The 18,820-nt window shown below is 49.5% G+C and overlaps 1 protein-coding gene across 5 annotated transcripts in view; it reads left to right on the top strand.

Moving 5' to 3' along the window:
• Nucleotides 1-13,966: 13,966 nt before the first annotated feature.
• NSMF (NMDA receptor synaptonuclear signaling and neuronal migration factor) overlaps nt 13,967-18,820 on the top strand; it is a 40,199-nt gene continuing 35,345 nt past the window's right edge. For all 5 annotated transcript variants that reach the window (XM_088532174.1, XM_088532175.1, XM_088532173.1 and 2 more), the window contains exon 1: nt 13,967-14,107. In XM_088532174.1, the coding sequence (XP_088388300.1) occupies nt 14,010-14,107 (98 nt within the window). In that variant the 5' untranslated portion in view covers nt 13,967-14,009. The remainder of the gene's footprint in view (nt 14,108-18,820) is intronic.

Below are 18,820 nucleotides of genomic sequence, written 5' to 3'. Positions count from 1 at the left end.
TCATTCTAGATGGATCAGATAACTGTGCAATTAACTTCTCAGTGACTTTGAACCAGGTGCTTGGAGCTGTGCTGTGGTAGGAGCAGGTACTTGGCTGATTGGGAAATCCAAACATGACAAATCAATTAATGTGAACACTAAGACTAGATTCTGTATACTCAGGCATCAGCAGGAACATATACTGACTGATCATACAGGTGGTATTTGCCAGGCAATTCCAGAGTCCATATGTAACTGGATTTGCCCAATCAAATAAAATGATTTTGTTGGATTAAATCCAACAGAGGTGTGTGTGGTTCTTAGCTGTGACAAGTTTCTCTCTGGGACCCAATGCTGGTGAGATCATACTGTGGTCACAAAAGCTGTTTTGATCACTGCTTTTGAGCACCGAAACCTGCCCAGAGCTGACAGAACTCCAGAGGGCACAAAAATGGCGACTTCCTCAACCCTGTGCTCGGAATGAGGTTCTCTGTTGCCACTTGAGAACGAATCCCTGAATTAAAAAGATCTTGATGAATGCAGCGACAGCCAGAAGTGCCCTGCTCACTCCCTCTCATGTCTGACTTGCAAAGGGACACGTGCGTTTTTGAATTCCATCGATTTATAACCGAGCAGGAGGCACTCGGTATGTTTTTTGGTGTATTGTCAAGTGTTGTAAAAAATCCCCAGAGCTCTTCACCCCCTGGGCCTGGCAGCAGTCAGCGCCAGCTGGACCCAGTTCAGGCCTCCCCCGGTGCTTGTTCCTCTTGTCTCACATCTGTCGTTGCCAATAGCTCCACTTGGCTGCATGATGCAGGTAGCTCGTTCTTGATGTAAATGCTGTTCGGTGCTAGGTTTAGGTGCAGTTGGCTTGAGGGCATTTGCCATCCAAGCAGAATGCTGAAGATGCTCTTTAAAATTGCTCCCTTTGCTACGTTGCCCTGGTGCTCTCCTGTGAACTGCAGCAGCCCCCTGGAGGTGACACCTCCAGCCACAACTGTGACTGGCCCCAGCCGGGTGTTTGGTGGCCTCACGGCAGGGCCTGGTTGGGGTGGAGTGGAGCCCTCCCCTGCAACTATCATCCAGATCTTCAGCACCGTTCCCCAGTAATGCAGATTATGCAAAAAGCTGCAGTTGTGGAGGGTGGAGGTTGTTGCCTGTGAGCGGAATGCTCAAGTTTCTGTATTCATCAATAAGGGGGTTTCTCCACAGTTTGGCTGAAGAGCAGGACAAAGGGAGGGGAGACTGAGTGGAGCCATGAGCGAGTGGGACAAAAAAAGTCATCTGCAAGGAGATGGGGGCCTTTACAAAGGAGGGAAATAGGGGAATTCCCCCACATTCTTCAGCAAGGGGGACAAAGGAGTTGGTGAGCTCAGGTGAGAACAGATGGCGGGAGGCCGGAGTTTGGTGTAGGCGGCCTGGGAAGGCTGTAACTTCTGAGTACCTTGGCCAATGGGGAAAAGGAGAGGGCGTCCCTCGGTTGGGAAATTAGGATAAAAGGGGGGCTGCGTCCCCCAGCAATTTGAGAGACCCCACAGGGATATGCCCAGTGGCCTCTCCCTTTATTCGAATAAAGGTTTAGGACTCCTCTGTCTCCTTTTTGGACATTCAGTTCAGCGAGATTTTCAGCACAACTGGGGGCTCGTCCGGGATCCTTCCACCTTCCGGGAACGGCAGACGGCGATTGGAGTCGACGGCGCGCCTCACCATAGCTTTTGGTGATCGACTCCCTTCGACGGCAGCCTGCACCGGACGACTGATTGGGTTCCCGAGACTGTCCGGAGACAGACGAGAAGTGGATCAGGGGGATCCGCAGGTAGGACCAGGAGGGGGTCCTCAAGGGGTCTGACGGAAGGGACTAGGTCTGATGGAAAGGACCTCCAGGTAGCACTATAGTCTGACAGAAAGGACTAGGTCCAATGGAAAGGACCTCCGGGTAGCGCTAAGTCTGACGGAAAGGACTAGGTCTGACGGAAAGGACCTCCAGGTAGCGCTAAGTCTGATGGAAAGGACTAGGTCTGAAGGAAAGGACCTCGGGTAGCGCAAGTCCGACGGAAAGGACTAGGTCTGAAGGAAAGGACCTACCGGGTAGTGCTAAAGTCTGACGGAAAGGACCAGGTTTGACAGAAAGGACCATTGAAATCTCACTGGTGAGTACTATGGGACAGTGGGGAACAAAAGGGGTGACGACCCCAATATGGACATCCAGGGAGGGCAGCAAAGGGAAGCTAAAAGAGGGTGCTGGGAAAAGGAATGACGACCTCGACTTATACCCATATAGTCTCTTGGGGAGACTTTTGAGAGTTTGGGATAACTTGTTCATTCCCCCAGAAATAACCAAGGAATAAAATATTGTTGTTTTGTTTGGCCAGAATATAAGTTACCAGGGGGATTTAGGTGGCCCCCTGTAGGGTCGGACGACGATCCTAGTCCTTGTCAGGTTTTGTGCCAGTATCTCAGTGATACTGAGAAGGGTCTCATCAAGAAAGAATGTGTGTAAGGGCAGCATCTAGAGGAATCTATGTAACAAAAGAGAGAGGCAATCTGCTGAGGGGTTGGAGTTGATGGCTGGATTGGGAATGTCAATTGATATTGTGGGGGATGATAAAGAAGTTAGCACTACTGTAACTTTGTGCAAAGTGTCTGATAAAGCTAGGCTGAAGTGAACTCAGAAGTGTGGGCAGTTCCAGGAAAATGATAAAACAGCAATTGACATGGACAGTCCTCCTGCAAGGATACACCAAGGCACCGGTCCTATTTGGACAAGCCTTGCAGAAAATACTGAAGGAATTTATCCCACCCCCAGGAGCCAGGTTATTGCAGTATGACTTGCCCCTCTCAGGTGAACAAGAGAGGGTGGTGAAGGAAACTGCTGTGAAGTTACTCAATTTCTTGGCCCAAAAAGGGTTTAGGGTGTCAGGAAAAATATATATATATATATTTGGGGCATATTTTGGCTGGAGGTTTAACCCAAAACAGCCCCAATGTTGCGGTATGGACATGAGAAGGAGAACAGAGCTTTAGAAAATTAAAAGATAAATTGACCAAGGCTCCGGCCTTAGCTCTTCTGGACACAGAGAAAGAATTTGAATTATATGTGGATGTCAAACAGAGCCATTGCAAGGAAATTTTAGTGCAAAAACATGGAGACATGCGAATACCAATAGCTTATTTTTCTAAAATGTTAGATCCAGTGGCTAAGGGGTGGCCTTATTGTCTGCAGAATTGCACAGGTACGGCCCTAATGGTAACTGAGGTCCAAAAACTCACCACAGGGGGATCCCATATTTTGAAGGTCCCATACCTGGTCAGGGCCTTGCTACCTGAAGGGGCTTCTGAATGGATGACGAGATTTAAAATTAAGAAGCGAGGGAGGGTTTAAGCCAGCTTCTTGCCTGACTGGCCCCAAGGGAGAAGCACGGAGGGTGGCGGATCTCTAGACTTGACCTAGGGAAGATTTGAGAGATATTCCTTGGCCAGATGGGGACAATATGTTTACTGATGGATCTTCAAGAGTAATAGAAGGGAAACGGGCTACAGGATATGTTAGCATTAAGGGGAGGGTGCTGCTAGAAAGAGGAAAGCTGCCGTCTACCTGGTCAGCCCAAACTGCAGAACTGTATTCTCTAATAAGAGCCTGTGAATTACATCAAGGCAAGCTATTGAATATCTTTACAGATTTTAAATATTCATATGGGGTGGCACATATGTTTGGAAAACTGTGGGAAGAAAGAGGTTTATTAACTTGCTGAGGAAAGGCATTGGTGCATAAGGAGCTCAAAAAGCAGCACTCCTACCAGAAGTATCTAAGATCCTCCCTCTCCCACCGGTAGTCCAGCCATTACCAGAAAAGATGTCTTTTCCACCAGAAGAATTAAGTATCTTCTGGTAATAGTATGTCAGTTGACGGGACGGCCCAAGGCATTTCCAACTGCCTCAGCAACAACTGGATCTGTAATGAAGGTGTTCTTAGAACAAATAATTCCAAGATAAGGGTTGGTAGAGGCAATAGATTCAGACAGAGGCACTCATTTTACAGGAAAGGTCCTTCAAGGTATCATGACTGCCCTAGGGATTCGATAGGACTTGCATACCCCTTGGCATACTCAGAGTTCTGGGAGAGTGGAAAGGATGAATGGGAAGATTAAAAAGCATTTTTTAAAATTGGTGTTAGAAACTACAGTGCCATGGACACGACTTCTACCATTAGCTTTAGCAAGAATAAGAGCAAAACCAAGGGGAGACATTCAGCTGTCCCCCTTTGAAATAATGTTTGGGATTCCCTATCCTGCTAACACCCAACCTGGCAAGGAGGTGGAGATAAGTGATATATCAATATGTGGCCAGAATACATTCTCTTGTGAAGTCTCTAACCACAGAAACATCAATCAAGATAGCTGAGCATGGATGGACTCATCCTGCCAGAGTTAAGTTTTCCAATACTCCAGAAATCTGGACTTCACAGTTGAAGGAAGAGGATGGAAAGCCCCGGCTAACTCTCCGTAGATCTGTACCGCTGGCTGGGAGTTGGTCTGGAAAATAAACGCTGGGTTGCTGGGTCTGTGGGAGTCCAGGAGGAAAAACAAATATTGTCCAAACGGGGGGAGGTGGGGGGGGAAAAAAAAAGAGGAGGGATTGAGCAGAATGCTCAAGTTTCTGTATTCATCAATAAGGGGGTTTCTCCACAGTTTGGCTGAAGAGCAGGACAAAGGGAGGGGAGACTGAGTGGAGCCATGAGCCGAGCGGGACAAAAAGAGCCATCTGCAAGGAGATGGGGGCCTTTACAAAGGAGGGAAATAGGGGAATTCCCCCACATTCTTCAGCAAGGGGGACAAAGGAGTTGGTGAGCTCAGGTGAGAACAGATGGCGGGAGGCTGGAGTTTGGTGTAGGCGGCCGGGAAGGCTGTAACTTCTGAGTACCTTGGCCAATAGGGAAAAGGAGAGGGCGTCCCTCGGTTGGGAAATTAGGATAAAAGGGGGGCTGTGTCCCCCAGCAATTTGAGAGACCCCACAGGGATATGCCCGGTGGCCTCTCCCTTTATTCGAATAAAGTTTTAGGGCTCCTCTGTCTCCTTTTGGACATTCAGTTCTTGACAGCAAGATTTTCCGCACACCTGCTATTGAAAAAGAACTAAATCTTTCAAAGAAAGCCAAAAGGTGACTTTTTGCAATGGAAGTAGAGCATCTGGCAGCCGGGGGCTTTGGTGAAAGTACAGGCTGCCTGTCGAGCTGGAGATAGTTAATTTTCGAAGGGACTACTTACAGCACAGTGTTAATGTGGGCTATGTGACAGGTGTGTAATTTTGTTGAAAGTCTGGAAAGAAGGGGGTGAATTATTTAAGCGCACACCTTCGAGCTGTTTTAAAAGATGCAGTTTGCTTTATTTCTGCAGAGCTGCCCAGCGCAGACAGAAGGGAAGGGTTCCCATGCAGCAACAGTAATGACGCTCCTTGGAGCTCCAAGCTTTCCTGAGGAGGAGATGCGAAGCAAATGAAGTCCCTTCAACATCTACAACACAGAAACCCGTTCTCCTAGCTGGGAAATAAGGAATAGACCTGGAGCAGAGAGGAAATCCTGGAGATGACTGGGCTCTTGGGATGCCCTTTCCTGAGTCCACCTTGTGCAGCGCTTGGTTTTGCACCAGGGACCTGTTCTCCTCTCTCCAAATACACAGTTACCTCGGAATTTTGTGTCCCACCTTTCTGGCCATCGGAGCTGCTCCAGGAGCCTGGGTGATCCAATGGCTTCAGATTCACCTTGGCTACAGGAGTCGCAGCGCTCCTGCGCGTGCTGATCAGAGCTGCTGTATTTGATCTGTGCCCTGTTGCGCTGGGAAATGGCACCTAGGTCCGACCGGGAAAGATTAAGAAAAAAATTATGTGAGATTAAGTCTCTTCTGAATAACTGGTCACATCTTTCCTTCCTCGTTGTCCTCCACAGCTGAGCTTTGGATGTCACAGCGTCTCTGCAGGCCGGTTTCCCAGCTCCCGGTCCCACTGGGCCCCGTGTGTGGGTCGCTCCCTGCAGCCCCCTTGCACAGGGCCCTCTCTATCCTGCCCCAAATCCACCAGGGCAGCATGTGGGATCCTCAGGGAGACCCCACGAGCCCTGGGGAGCCGGTCCCGCGAGGGAGCCTGAGCTCCGCTCCCCCAAGCTGGGGTACAGCGCAAGCTCCAGCAAGGTGGCGGATGGAGGGACAAGCACAGGTAGAGCAGAGCTTTCCCTGCAGCAGTCGTTGGAGTGGGAGCAGGTAGAGCCTCATTCCAAGAATTCAGATATTTTTCCCTCTTTTGGAGAAAAGCAGACGCTTGGTGCAAGTGCATTTGAAATAGTTGGAAAAACCCTGCCACTTTGGAGAAGAGCGGGCGCTCATTGCAGGGAGGCGCGTTGGGCTGCCAATGGGAGCCTTGCTCACTCCCTGCTTGCTTCCAGCTGAACTGCCTTCCTGCAATGGCAGCTAGATTTTGCTTTATTTTTACTTTACAGCCTTCTGGTACAAGACGTTTCTCTCATCCACGTCTGCAAGCTGACCGGTTTCCATACTGTCAAGCTGAATAGGACCTGCCCACAGAGAAGATCCCACTCCCCTGGTTTAACTTCTCTGTCATATTCACTGCTACTTCTGCTTCCAGCAGCTGTTTAATTCCTCAGCTGTGTTTTGTGCCTGCTCTTCCATCACTGAGGAAAACACTGATTAGTGGCAGGCTGGGGTCGGCTCCGGCAATCAGCTCTATTCACCCAGGGCTCCTTGTTTGGAAGATGAGTTAGCAGCTCGTCACCCACTTAGTGCAGGCCTTTATTGGGACTGTATAGCACTAAATTTGTAATTAGGGTGTCATATGATATTAAGTCAAACACATTGCCAAAAGCTAAGCAAATAATGGCTGCACAGTAACCTTTAGCTACAAACCGGTAATTTTCTCAGTGGCTGAAATGAGCCTCATTTGACAAGACATTTTCCATTAGACCACATGGGTGGGTATATTTTTAATCCTTAAGTTCCGTAGTAATTGAGCCCGGGCTGCTCTTCTCGCAGTGTGGGTCTGGCTGGGCCTGTGGCACTGCGTGTCTGGCACCCGTGCCCAGCTCAGCACCAGCCCCTGGCCAAGCTATTCGGCTTGGGGCCCCGTGGCTCCTCTTCGCACTCCGTTTGGGCCCTTAGGCACAAGTTAGCGGCAGTGCCTGATTCATGCAGCCCACAGGTGTTATCTGAAATGCTCTCATTTAGCAGCTTGTGAACCACAGCCTATTTCATCATCTTCATGCCTTACATTCCCCTCCTCCCACTGCTTCCTAAATGCAGGAGAGAAATTTGGACTGCTTGCTTCATAGCAGGGGTACCCCCTCCTCCAGAGGGGCTAGGGCACCTCCATCTTTACAGGTTTTGAAGGTTTGGCTGGACAACCCCTGAGCATCAACCCTGCTCTGAGCAGGAGGTTGCACCAGAGTTGTCCCTCCAGAGGCTCTTTGCAACCAAAATAACTTAGTGCCTTTCTATATTTGCGATCTGAACCTGAGAAATCATTAATGTTTTTTTGTTTCTAATGTACTTAGGTGATAGCTTCTTTCTGTCAGGTTTTGCCAGCCGTGGATTTCCCTCTGACCATTCGCCTTCCATAAATACTTGCGTTTCATCACTCATTGCAATGGTTGCTGAGCAGTGACTGATGGCTCTTATTTTCTTCCTATTCTTATATGTTGCCCTTTTGCTTTCAATAGCTGGTTTTGGGTTATCAAGTTAGAAGATGGGCTTTTAGCCAAAGTTCATTTGCTTTGCTGTGCAATGTTAGCTTTTTTGCCCTATTGCAAAGTCTTCTCAAAGGACAGCCACTTTTCCTCACGACCTTCCTGTGGAGCAGCTGTGCTGAGCCCATCCGCTCAGACCCGAGCGCCGGAGAGAGGCTCTGCTCCCTCTGCGTCACTGTGAGTGCTGTACGGAACCCGCTCTTCTTGGACTGGAGCAACTCTCATCTCCCCGAGAGGCTTGTTCAGCACCTCGTTGTCCTTTGCATTTTTTTTCCTTTATGTCCAACATGAATTTCTCCTCCACAGTTAATGCTAGTATTTCACATCCTATAACTTCCTTCAGCCTCCCCTTTTCCTTTTTAGCTTTCTGGGGCTGTATTTTAAGATAGTTCAGTGGTTCCCATTGCAAGCCCTCAATCCTGATGGGGCTGTGTGTGAGCTGGCGTTGTCTGGCTTTTATAATGCCAGGTAGACCCAGGTGAAGCAGCCTCGGGAAGACAGCTCAAGATTTCAGCCAGACGAGTAACAGCTAATTGAGTGTATTTCAATCACGGGACCCACAGAAGGAAAGCAAAGTCCACAGAGTAACAGAAAATTGCAGTTTAGAGTAATCCGAATGTGGGTAGATAATTAGGCCTGTATTTCATGGGAACATTTGCTGGGCAACATAATGAAAAGGGCAGCAGCGTAATTTTCTGTAACTAGCAAGATGCCTCCGGCCAGGGCCAGGCCGGGCCGTGCTGACACTGTGGTGGAGCAGGGACAGCACTGACCAACCAGATGGGGCATTTCATGGAGGTGCCAAGTTGAAGCCGAACCTGTCTGTCCTTAGTGTCTGCTCGGAGAAGGCAAAATAATTCCTGGAGCTTCATCATGGCTTGGCTCAGCTTTTCCATGTTCTCCACCCCCAGTTAAGCACAGGCTCCCTCTTCTAAACCTTCAGTTTGGACCTGGGCTCCTTTTGCCCTGCCACATGTCGCAGAACAGCCAGGAAGGCTGAGAGGTTGGATCCAGCCCTGATAATTGCTGCTGAGATCTTCTACTAAAAATAGCAGGTGGTGAATTGGCCTGATGTCAGGTGTGAATGCTCTGTACCATAGCTGCTTCAGCGCTTCAAGTGATCGGGGCTCTGCTTGGGACTGGCTTTGAACTAGCTCTCATTTTCTGATGCCGAGTGCTTGGCCACTTTCGAATGGCCTTGTCCAAATGAATCCACTCAAAGCAAAACCCTAATTTTTGGCTTACTCCAACATGACAGCTGTTGATATTGCTCCTGTGATGTATTGCCTAATTTTAATTATACCAGTGTTGAGAAAGTTATTTTCTTAGTATCTCATTAGAGTGAGTTTCTAATCGATCAATTCAATGGGGAACATCTTGAAGTGGCTAAATTAGCTGAGCAGGGCACTGGCTAGATGATATTTCAGAGTCAGCTCTTGGTACCTGAGAGACCTTGGAATTCCCAGTGTGATTGAACATAAAGTAATACCTGTTGCCCTCCAGCCTTGCTTCACATATCGAACCCTGACAGCTCCCCCAGCTACCTGATGTCAGCAGGTTAGAAATGAGGAGCTCCAGGTCCCAGAGGTCACTAAGCACCACTTCAAGTGCTCTTCTGCTTTGGGCAGTGGAAAGCCCAAGGAATTAGCCTTGATGTAAGACCTGCCTGAAGCTGGCAGCTGCACTAGAGCTCCCTGGAGGTCCCATACAATCTTTCCATGACTGCGAAACTCAAAAGGCAAAGAAGAGAAGCCCGCAGGACCAGAAGAGCATGGGTCCAGCTGCCACCTTCAGGTGCTGATGCTCCCCCACCACCCGTGTTTCATCACCATCTCTCTGGGCTGTTGGGACAAGCCAGAAGAGCTGAATCAGTACATTCCACTGATCACATTGGCACATCAATCAGTTGGACTCTTCAGGTTGATGCTTTGTCATTCCTTTTTCCCCACGCCTGGGGCAGGTGTGGTATGTAGAATGGTGGGAGCAGAGGACACAAGACTAAAACGCCTCTGTTCAAGGACTCCTCCAGCCCTGTCTCTTGCGTCCTCCGCAGCTCATTGCAGTGCTGACTCCCTTCCCACTTGCTGTCTGCATCTGCACTCCAAACAGAGCCAGTGACCGGCGCGTGACACCCAAGCGCAGCACGGGTGGGGATGATGCTCTGACAAAGCTGGGAGAGAAAGAGCCCATTTCTGTGGATAAGGGTTGGGGCAGAGCCCAGGATTAAATTTATGTTTGTTTTCCTTCAGTATGTTTATCTGTGTAATTATCTGCACCGGCTATCCCCAGCCATAACATTACCTAGTTATTCACTGTCGTCAGGGCTTGCCTCAGTTCTTTACAGTGTCTCCTGTCTTTGTGACCATGAGTATCTTAGCATCATCAGCAAGGTTTGTCGCCCCATTTTTCAGTTCCTTTTCAAAATTGTTTATGGATATGCTGAAGTGTGCAGGGCCCATCACTGCTCTCCATGGGGCTCCATTCAGGCCCTCCTTCCATTTAGGAACCCAACTTTGAGAAATCCTCAAGAAATCCTTTAGCCACCAGTTAAATATCCACTCTGAGCCCTTTCCTTTTATCCTACTGCAGCTGTATTTCTGCAAAAGACTTTTGTCTCAGACCTTCAGAGAATCCAGGTAGGCCATACCATACGCTCATGGACTCTTCTAAAGAATCATAATAGATTTAGGAGGCCTTATCCTATTGAAGGAAAAGCCAATCAAAAGCCACCTCAGCCTGGTGAATTTGTACACTTCGGGTTGTCTGTTCTTCTGCTGACACTTAAGTGTGAGCCAAGTCCTCTGCCATGTCCTTATAAAGAAAAAAACTGGCAAGGGAACTTCTCTAAGCTTTTCCTCACTGACTACAGACGCAAAATATTCACTTTGTTTTTCTGTTCTGGCCATATCTAGCACTGATGCTCCTGTTACATCTTGGCCAACTTCTGGCCCTACAGCCTCTCCTGTGCCTTGCTCTGTTGAAAAAGTAGTTATTATTTCTTGCCTTTGCATTTTGTGTAGTGCTCCTGAAACTGCTTCTGGCTAGCCTGGCTGCCCTCTTACATTTAAATTATCAGAACAAAGCTCTCTTCCTTGTTCAGAAAATAAAAAGAATTTTCTAAATGTAAAAAGACCGTATTCTTCAAGACTGAGAAATGAGTCTTGTCTGAGCTAGGCCTGATCTAAGCCCTGGATCTAACTAGATCCACCACTGTGGTTTTCCTACAGGACAGATATGTACAGATATATTTGCTTTGACAGGATGCTGAAATACGGGATTTTTCAAGTCTGACATATTTTTATAGATAAAAATTCTTACAACCTAGGATGAATTCTGCCTGCTTGGGGTTTTTGGATGTTTCATCTCTACATGCACAAGGACAGCAGCATTTCTCCAGCAAGTTATATGTTTTTTGAAGTGCTTTGGGATGTGCTCCCTTGTGATGTAGGAAGCTCAGCAGAGAGAGACCCAGGGACCAAGGCTGGAGCCTAGTCGGAGGGAGCGTGGGGCTCCCTGCCTGCATGGCCTGTTCGCCTCCGCGCATCTCGGGAGGCCCGTTGCCATGGAGAAGCGATGGGGAACAGTCTGTCTAGCTCGCGTGACTTTGCATGAAGCAAACACGTCTCGCTGGATCTAACAAGACAAAGGAGCTCAGCACAGCGCCTGCCTCCTCCACTGAGCTGCACTGAGGCCCTCAGTTCCTCTGAGAAACCTGTCGACTGGGGAGAGACCCAAACCACTTACAGCAAAGGGAGCAGAGGGCAAGGAAACTGCTGGGAGATCCTTCAGCGCCCATGGGGTGCTTTAGGCTGGATGGCACCAGGCTCTTCTCAGGAGAGCAGAGACCAGGAAGCCATGACCATGAGTTGCAGCTAGGGAAATTCCCATTAGATACATAAAAATATTCTTCCTGGTGAGAGTGGTGCAGCCTCAGGACAGAGACGGGAGTGGTGCTGTCATCTCCATCCTTGGAGAGCTCCAAAACTCAGCCTGCAGCAGGCAGCATAGCTCTGAAGCCAGCCTGAACTTGACTCTCCAAGAGAGAGACTTTGATGGGAATGAACAAGGAGAGCTCCAAGACGGAGAAATGAGGGATAGGGCGGTTCAAAAAGAGGGTGAGGGTAGACACATTCCTGCCTTATGACCTGGAAATTGTCAGCACTGGACACTGTCACTCAGACCTTATCTGCTCGCATGTCTCAAGTTTCCTCTGGTTTTTCTTATACTGCTGCATAAAAACAGATGAATCCTCTTTCACTTTCTGCTGTAGGAATTCTTTGGTGTTCTGGATTGTAGAAAAAAAAAGTGTGGAGAGATAATTTCTATGAGTGGAAGTTTAATGAGAACCCTCTTCTGTGCAAAAACTCCGATGCGTTGACCCTGGTTTTGTTCTGTACCTTACTGATGCTGCTAGTACCCACTATGGGATATTTCCAGGTAGGTCTTCTAGGAACTATACCAGAGAAAGAGCAGAACTTTCTGTTGGTTTTGTTGCTTTTTTGTTTGCATTTTAAAAGAATAGAACTTGCAACAACTAGCAAAATATTTAAGCACAGCAATAGACATTATTTCCCTCTAATTGCCTAGAAAAAAAAAAAAAGAAAAAAAGAAAAATCAGAGGTAAAAGGCTCGGGCTGTCTTTATTTTTAAAATATCCCCACATATTTGTCTCCCTCGCTCTGGCTGTGCGCGCACCTCTTGCGCTGTGTCTGTGCTCCCAGCAATGTGAAGGAAGACGTGGCACTGAAATAGCTGAACAGGAGTCAGCACCGCTGCTCCCAATTCCAGCACATGGGTCTGACTGGTTCCTGCCCAACATCTGCTCTCCAGCACTAGCACACAGGATAGAGATGGGAAAATCGAAAGAGTTCTCATCACTTGGCTCGATGCCCAAAGGAAGGCATGGAAAAATACCACTCCCGCTGCTTGTGGAAGAGCCTGTGTATGTGGTGGTGTGAGCCCCTCTGTGCTGGCCAGTGGCTCCCAACTAGAAAGCAGGCTCCTGTCTTGCCATTTTGTGCATGGGGAACCTTTCCAAACCCCAGCTTGTGTCTGAGCTGCGACACATTTCTGCAAACACATTGTTCACTGTGATTTGCCCTGTTGATATAATAAAACTCTGGTCTGTGCGGTATCACATGCTGCCTCTCATGTCCATACATAACAGTGGAATTGGGTCACTTATTCATCCAAAGCTTTTCTTTCTCCTCCATATTTGAATTACTCCATTTTTCAACTTGGGGAATTAACATAACTAAGGGTTATGTGAGGACTTGAGCAAACAAAGTCTGTTTTTTTACAGATTTGCCCTTGGAGTCTAAGGCTGAGGCGTTTCCCAGCCTCTCAGGTCTCCCAGGCTGGGTCTCTGCAGCACAGGGAAACATTGCCTTGTGCTGCAGCCTTGTACAAGCTCAAGGGTACCCCTCCTTGTCTGTCTGTCTTTCTATCTGCCACCTGTTCCCCCAAAACCTGGAGGTAGTTTTAAAACTTCTTTAAAACTTTTTTCTTCTTCTTTAAAACTTTTAAAACTTCTCCCCCTCCTTCAAATATTATTGAGCGCATTGCCTCCAAATTACTGGCTGAAAGGCCAGCTTGTGGAGCCATGGGGACACGCAAGCACCGCTTCTGTCTGTACTGCAAGGAATCTGAAAGACTGAGTGTGCTGGGAGTGGACACACCAGGCGCCCGTTCATGGAGCAGAACCCCTAAAGGCTCTTGTCGCTCCCAGTCGCCGCACAGGAATGCAGGTCACATCACTTAGGACTCACCGGCACCAGCAGCAGGATCTTCCCTCGTGGCGCCGGTGCACCGGATGGCAGTGAAGCAGGCAGGGTTTGGGGGGTACCAGCAGCACGAGCCTCCTCCCACAGCCGCGGGGCCCCGGTAGCGACCTTCCCCTGCCCTGGGGGCGGTCATTCCCTAAGGAGAAGTGCGGTTTATATCGACCCGCCAGCCCTCCGGGGCCGAAAGTGCCTGGGTGAGGAGCACCCTGGGGGCGGCTCTGCCTCAGGACAGCCTCGGTGCCCGCAGGCGACGGGAGCGCCATGATGTCAGGCGGAAAGGAGGGCGCTGCCGGCCAAATATAGCGGCGCTTCCTGGGCGGCGGGCGGCGCCCGGGCTCTGCCTCCTGCCGCAGTCAATGAGGAGGCGGCGGGCGCGGCGGAGCGCTGCACTCGCCGGGGGCAACGCGGCGGCGGCAGCGCCATGGCGGGGCACTGAGCGGGCGCTGAGCGGCGCCCCGGCAGGCGGCCCCGCCGCGGCATGGGCGGCCGAGGGCTCGGGCGATGAGCGCTCCCCCTCCCCGTGCGAATATGGGCACAGCCGTGTCCAAAAGGAAGACGCTGAGGAACGAGGCCATGTCGTCTGTGGCGGCCAAAGTGAGGTAGGCGCGGGCCGGGGGGCTGAGGCGAGGCGCGCCCGGGGTGGTGCAGCAAGAGCGGCCCCTCCGTGGGCCGCCCCGCCTGGGCACAGCGCCCGCCTGCAGGGCACCGGGGGCTGCCCGAAGCTCGGGGAGCGCTGCCCGCCCTGGCAGCCTCGGCAGGGACCGTCTGGTGCGCGGCCCGGCTGCAGCCCTCAGAGAGCCTGGGGATCTCTGCAGGTGTCACCTGGCTCCTGGCTTGGCCCCCGCGGTCCCCGAGTTTGGCTCGTGGCACCCAGCGGAGCAGGGTTGTGCTCGTGGCAGCGGGAAGCGCGCAGGGTTTGCACCTGACCGTATTCCCTCCTGCGCCTCCGAGGACAGTGGGCCGCTCTCATGGAGGGGTTTGTGCCTGGGTGTGGGAAACAAAAATATTGCCTGAAAATCCCAACCTGCTAGATCTGCACCTGCCAGTGTCCTGAACCAGGACACAGAGAAAAGACTTGGGTTTTACAGGGTGTCAGCTGTGCTCTTGCATTATTCTCTCAGAGCAGAGTTTTGTTTGTTGCCTCTTAATCCACCACAGGAGATGGGAGAAAAGTTTTTTTTTTTTTTTTTTTTTTGCTCAGCAGCCCTTTAGGTTTAAATTGCTATGGCAGGCGTGCTTCGCCGCTGACTGTGCCTGGAAGGATCACAGTGACCCTTCTGCTCTGCAGTGTAAGTGTCACAGCAGTCACCGGTGACCGTCTGGGCCCTGGCGTAGCCTCTGAGCTGATCCTACACCAGGGCCCATGTCACGGGGAAGATCAGGCAGTGGCTGTGCTGCATCCAGATTAACTCTTCACAGCCAAAATAATGGGAAGAAAGAAACTTCTCAGCTGTGTTGCGTAATGCCTCCGTGGTGCTAGGCAAAATGATGTGGGAATAACCTGGAGTCTTGTGTGGGGCTCTGTCCGCGCTGCTTCGACAGAGGTCTCGGTTTGCTGAGACCCTAGCCCAGTGTTTTGATATCCCTAGTGGGCTAAAAGGGGAGATAGTCATATGGCTCAAAGCAAACTGATCCAAAGGTAGATATAGTATCAGCTGTGCCATAAGGAAACCCAGCCTTCCGAGGCTAGAGTGGATATGGAGTGAGCTATCCTGGCAGAAGCAGGAGCTGCTTTCTGCGTTATGATGTGCTCTATTTGGAGCAGGAGCGGGAGTGCTTCCGACGATGTTCGGAGGCAGGGAGGTGAAGTTCTCTTCAGCATGGGTCAGTCCAGCAGATGTGACAGAAGTGGCAGTTTGCACTGTGCAAGGCTTAAAGGAGCTCTGGGAAATGGTGTTTTTCTTCAGCAGGGTTGGAAAGGTCCTTGCCCAAATAACCCCTTCTGTAATGGGTAAGACAAGTCTGTGTGTGTTTGATGGCAGCTAAGGCATTTGGAAGCCACAGCCACTTGAAGCTCGGCAGCTGTTACTCAAGGGGTAGCAACCCTGGAGAGTCCCAGAGGGACTGAGGTGTTCGAATGCTCTGTGCCTGCTCTAAATACTGATGTGCTCTGGCTAGTTCTTTGGTTCTTTTGCAGGAGCTGCCATGGCTGTTGGTGGTGGGAATTGTGGCACTTTGCACAAAGAAGTTAGCTGAGTGGGCTTGGGTGGAGGAATGTGGCATCCTTGAGGGGTGTCTGGTCATGCAGACCACACCACAGGGCATGTGTCTGTTATGGGTGTCCTCTTTTTTGTTTCCCGCTTTAGAAATGCCCAACTCAAAAAAAAAAAAAAAAAAAAAAAAAAGTCTTTGCAGGGGGTGGAAACTTGGTGAGAAGCTCTCTGCCTTTCTCGGCTGTGTGAAGCCGGTGCAGGTGTGGAGCAAGCCCTGCCTTGTGCGTCTGTGCCACAGCTCCTGGTGGATCTTGGTCAGTGCCTTTCACATCTTCCCAACCCTCAGAATTTCTAACAGTGATGATCCACTTGCTCAAAACTTCCTGCTCTCCGTCTTGGGGCATGTCACACATAGCTCCTCTGCTTCGTCTTGGGCCTTCCGTGAATCCCTTTTGTTCTTATCCGCCTTCTCTGTGGAGAGGACACTGCAGGACAGTAGATAAGGCTGCAGAGCTGGAATAGTCTGTCCTTGCCAAGGGGCCTGTGAACTTGTTACCCACATGGGAAACAGTTCTGCTGCAGTGATGAGATCCCCAGCGACTCTGTGTAGGATCCAGCTCACGTATTGGAAGGAGATGCTCCGGAATGATTTCTTTGCACCTCCTGAGCTCTGGCCTGTTCAGGTTTCACCTGGGGCAGGAAACTTTTGTAGAGAGAAGAATCATCTCCTGAAATTTGCTGCCAGTCCAAGTGGCAGCGGATATATTTTCACTGAGCGTGACTGAAGTCTGCATGTGCATCTGCCCGTCTTACTGAGCAGGGAGCATAATTCATTTGCCGTTGTGAGTAATGCGGTCTAAGCAGAAGGTGCAAGCTCCATAGATTCTTAAATTAAAATCTCTGCAGAGCAACTCAGGGGAGCCTCCTGTCCCAGGAGGATTAATTAAGCTCCATGCAGTTTGCTGTGTCCTAAGACTTTTAAACAGCTCCGTAAAAATAACAGCATGGTTGCCTGGTGGGACATTATTGTGGGAGTCTGTGGTGCTGCCATCTTTGTCTCTTTAATCTTGTCTTCTCCTGAGAGGTTTGCAGCAAACTGTGTGTTGATTTTGTGCACTGCACCCTGGAAGTGCCTCTGGCTTGGCAGTATCACTCTGCTCAAATCAAAACCACTCATTTTTGACACCTCACGGTTGTGCTGTGGCTTGTCCCATGAGTGTATGAAGTCTTCCCGCAGGATGCCTTTGCCTTGCGGGCAGGATGGAAGGCTGACACAGATGTCCTTGAATTGTGTCCTTGGCATGGGCTCCACGCAAAGCTCGGGCTGCTATGGTTGGGCTGTGCAAAGTCTCAATAGGGTCCTTGCCCGAGTGCTGTCTGATACCCTGTCCTTGGGCTTCCTTATCATGTCTTCAAGGGCACCTGAATAAATCAGTGCCTCTGAAAATGAGCTCTCCTGGTCCTTGCGGCCTCAGCTCCTACAGAATGGTGCTGGCAACCCAAACGCCACAGTAAAGTCAGTCTTTTCTTTTCCTGGAGCTCTGTGTTCCTCTAGCCTACAGCTTTCCTTGCTGGGGGGGAACATCGTAATGTGAGCAAATAGACATGAGAATTTTGCAGGGCTTTGCAGAAGCATCTCTCCTTTTTGTAGTTAGCTTGAGAAATACTTGGATTAAGAGTGTGATTCACCTTACCCAATTTCAGGGTATCCAGTCCAGGGTGCCCCAGAGCACGAGGAGAATTTGGTGTCGTTCCCTCTCTGCTGATCACAGAGAGGCCAGATGCCAGATGTTGAGTTGAAACAAAGCCGCAAAGGTTTTGGTGTTGAAAACATGTAAATCTTGTGTGGGAAAAATGCCAGGATACTTGTATATCTTCCTTGCGCCAAGTTTCTTTCTGCTCAAGCAATTTTGGCTTAAATCAGATTCTTTCTGTAGTCTGGATTCCATTTTTCTCCTTAGGACTTTTCCTGTGATTGGAAAGACCTTCTCATGTTTTTGATTGCCATCTTCACCATCATCGTGCTGTGTCCTCTTTCGTTGTGAATGTCAGTTCTTCCAAGATTCTGGTATTCAGACCTCAAGATCCTTCTTTAACATTCCATTTCTTTTTCTTGACTTCGAAAATTTTACATTTTCCATATACTGTCTCCCTATGTACGCATTGCAGAAAACTATTTTTTGTCAGCTTATTATTAGGTTTGAATGACTTGGGTATCCACAGTCTTTAATGGATATGTGGGCAACGTTTCCCTTTTTGCTTAGTGCAAAGAGCAGGATTGCTGCTGTCGGAGGACAAAAGTCCTGAGGATGCAGAATGCTTCTTCACTCCTCTTTTCCTGAGAAAGCCCTGCCTGATAATGTCACAGCAGATTCCTGCTTCAAGTTCACTGTACTGTAGTCCTTCTGAAGGGACATGAGAAGGAGGTAAAAATTTGTTGTTTTTCCTGATAATATTCCCCTGAACACTCCAGGTTTTGCTTAGCCTGCAGCTGTGCACTGAATGGAGTCACCACAGGGCTTTCATGTGTCTTTTGTGTGTTTTGCTGCAGTTTTTTTCCCTCAATTCAGTGTCATTTTGGTGGGTAGCATTAATTCGTGTACATTAACTTCTCCTACCTGTTAGCATGCAGCCAGGTCCCTTTTGTCCTGTTGATGTGATCATTTCAGAGACATAAAGGCTTTTCCATGCTCATCACGTTGCAGTTGAGATCTTTGTTACATCTAGCAGATGTGAGTCTAAATCCTTTGTGTTTCTCTGCAAAATCTGTTTGTCTCCCTCTAGAACTTAGTCCAGCTTTGACACTTAACACCCAGCGAGTACCAAAAACCGCCCACAGGAGGGCAACTGCCTTTACCTGTGCTGTGCTACCCCATTCCACCCTTTGCACCCCTGACATCCCTCTTCTGATGAAGCTGCAGCTGGAGGAGATAGTGGTACTTGCTCGGAGGCAATGGCAGGCTTGTCTTTGCTAGTTGTACCTGGCACTTCAGTGTATTGAGGTACCTCTTTTCAAATCTTGCTCTGCTGACTGTGGAACGTGTCAGTCAGATCCGACACTAATGTGAGAAGGTCCTTCTGGAAGAGTCAGGGCAACGCTTGTCATGTTGTCGGCTGCTGACCTCTCAGTGCTGCCTGCTCTTTGGTAGGCAGCTTTCG

The sequence above is a fragment of the Tinamus guttatus genome, unplaced genomic scaffold, assembly GCF_059628265.1.
Source record: "Tinamus guttatus ecotype Peru unplaced genomic scaffold, ASM5962826v1 Tinamus_guttatus_pri_ptg000457l, whole genome shotgun sequence".
Lineage (NCBI taxonomy): Eukaryota > Metazoa > Chordata > Aves > Tinamiformes > Tinamidae > Tinamus > Tinamus guttatus.
This window is presented reverse-complemented; position numbering and strand designations above follow the sequence as displayed.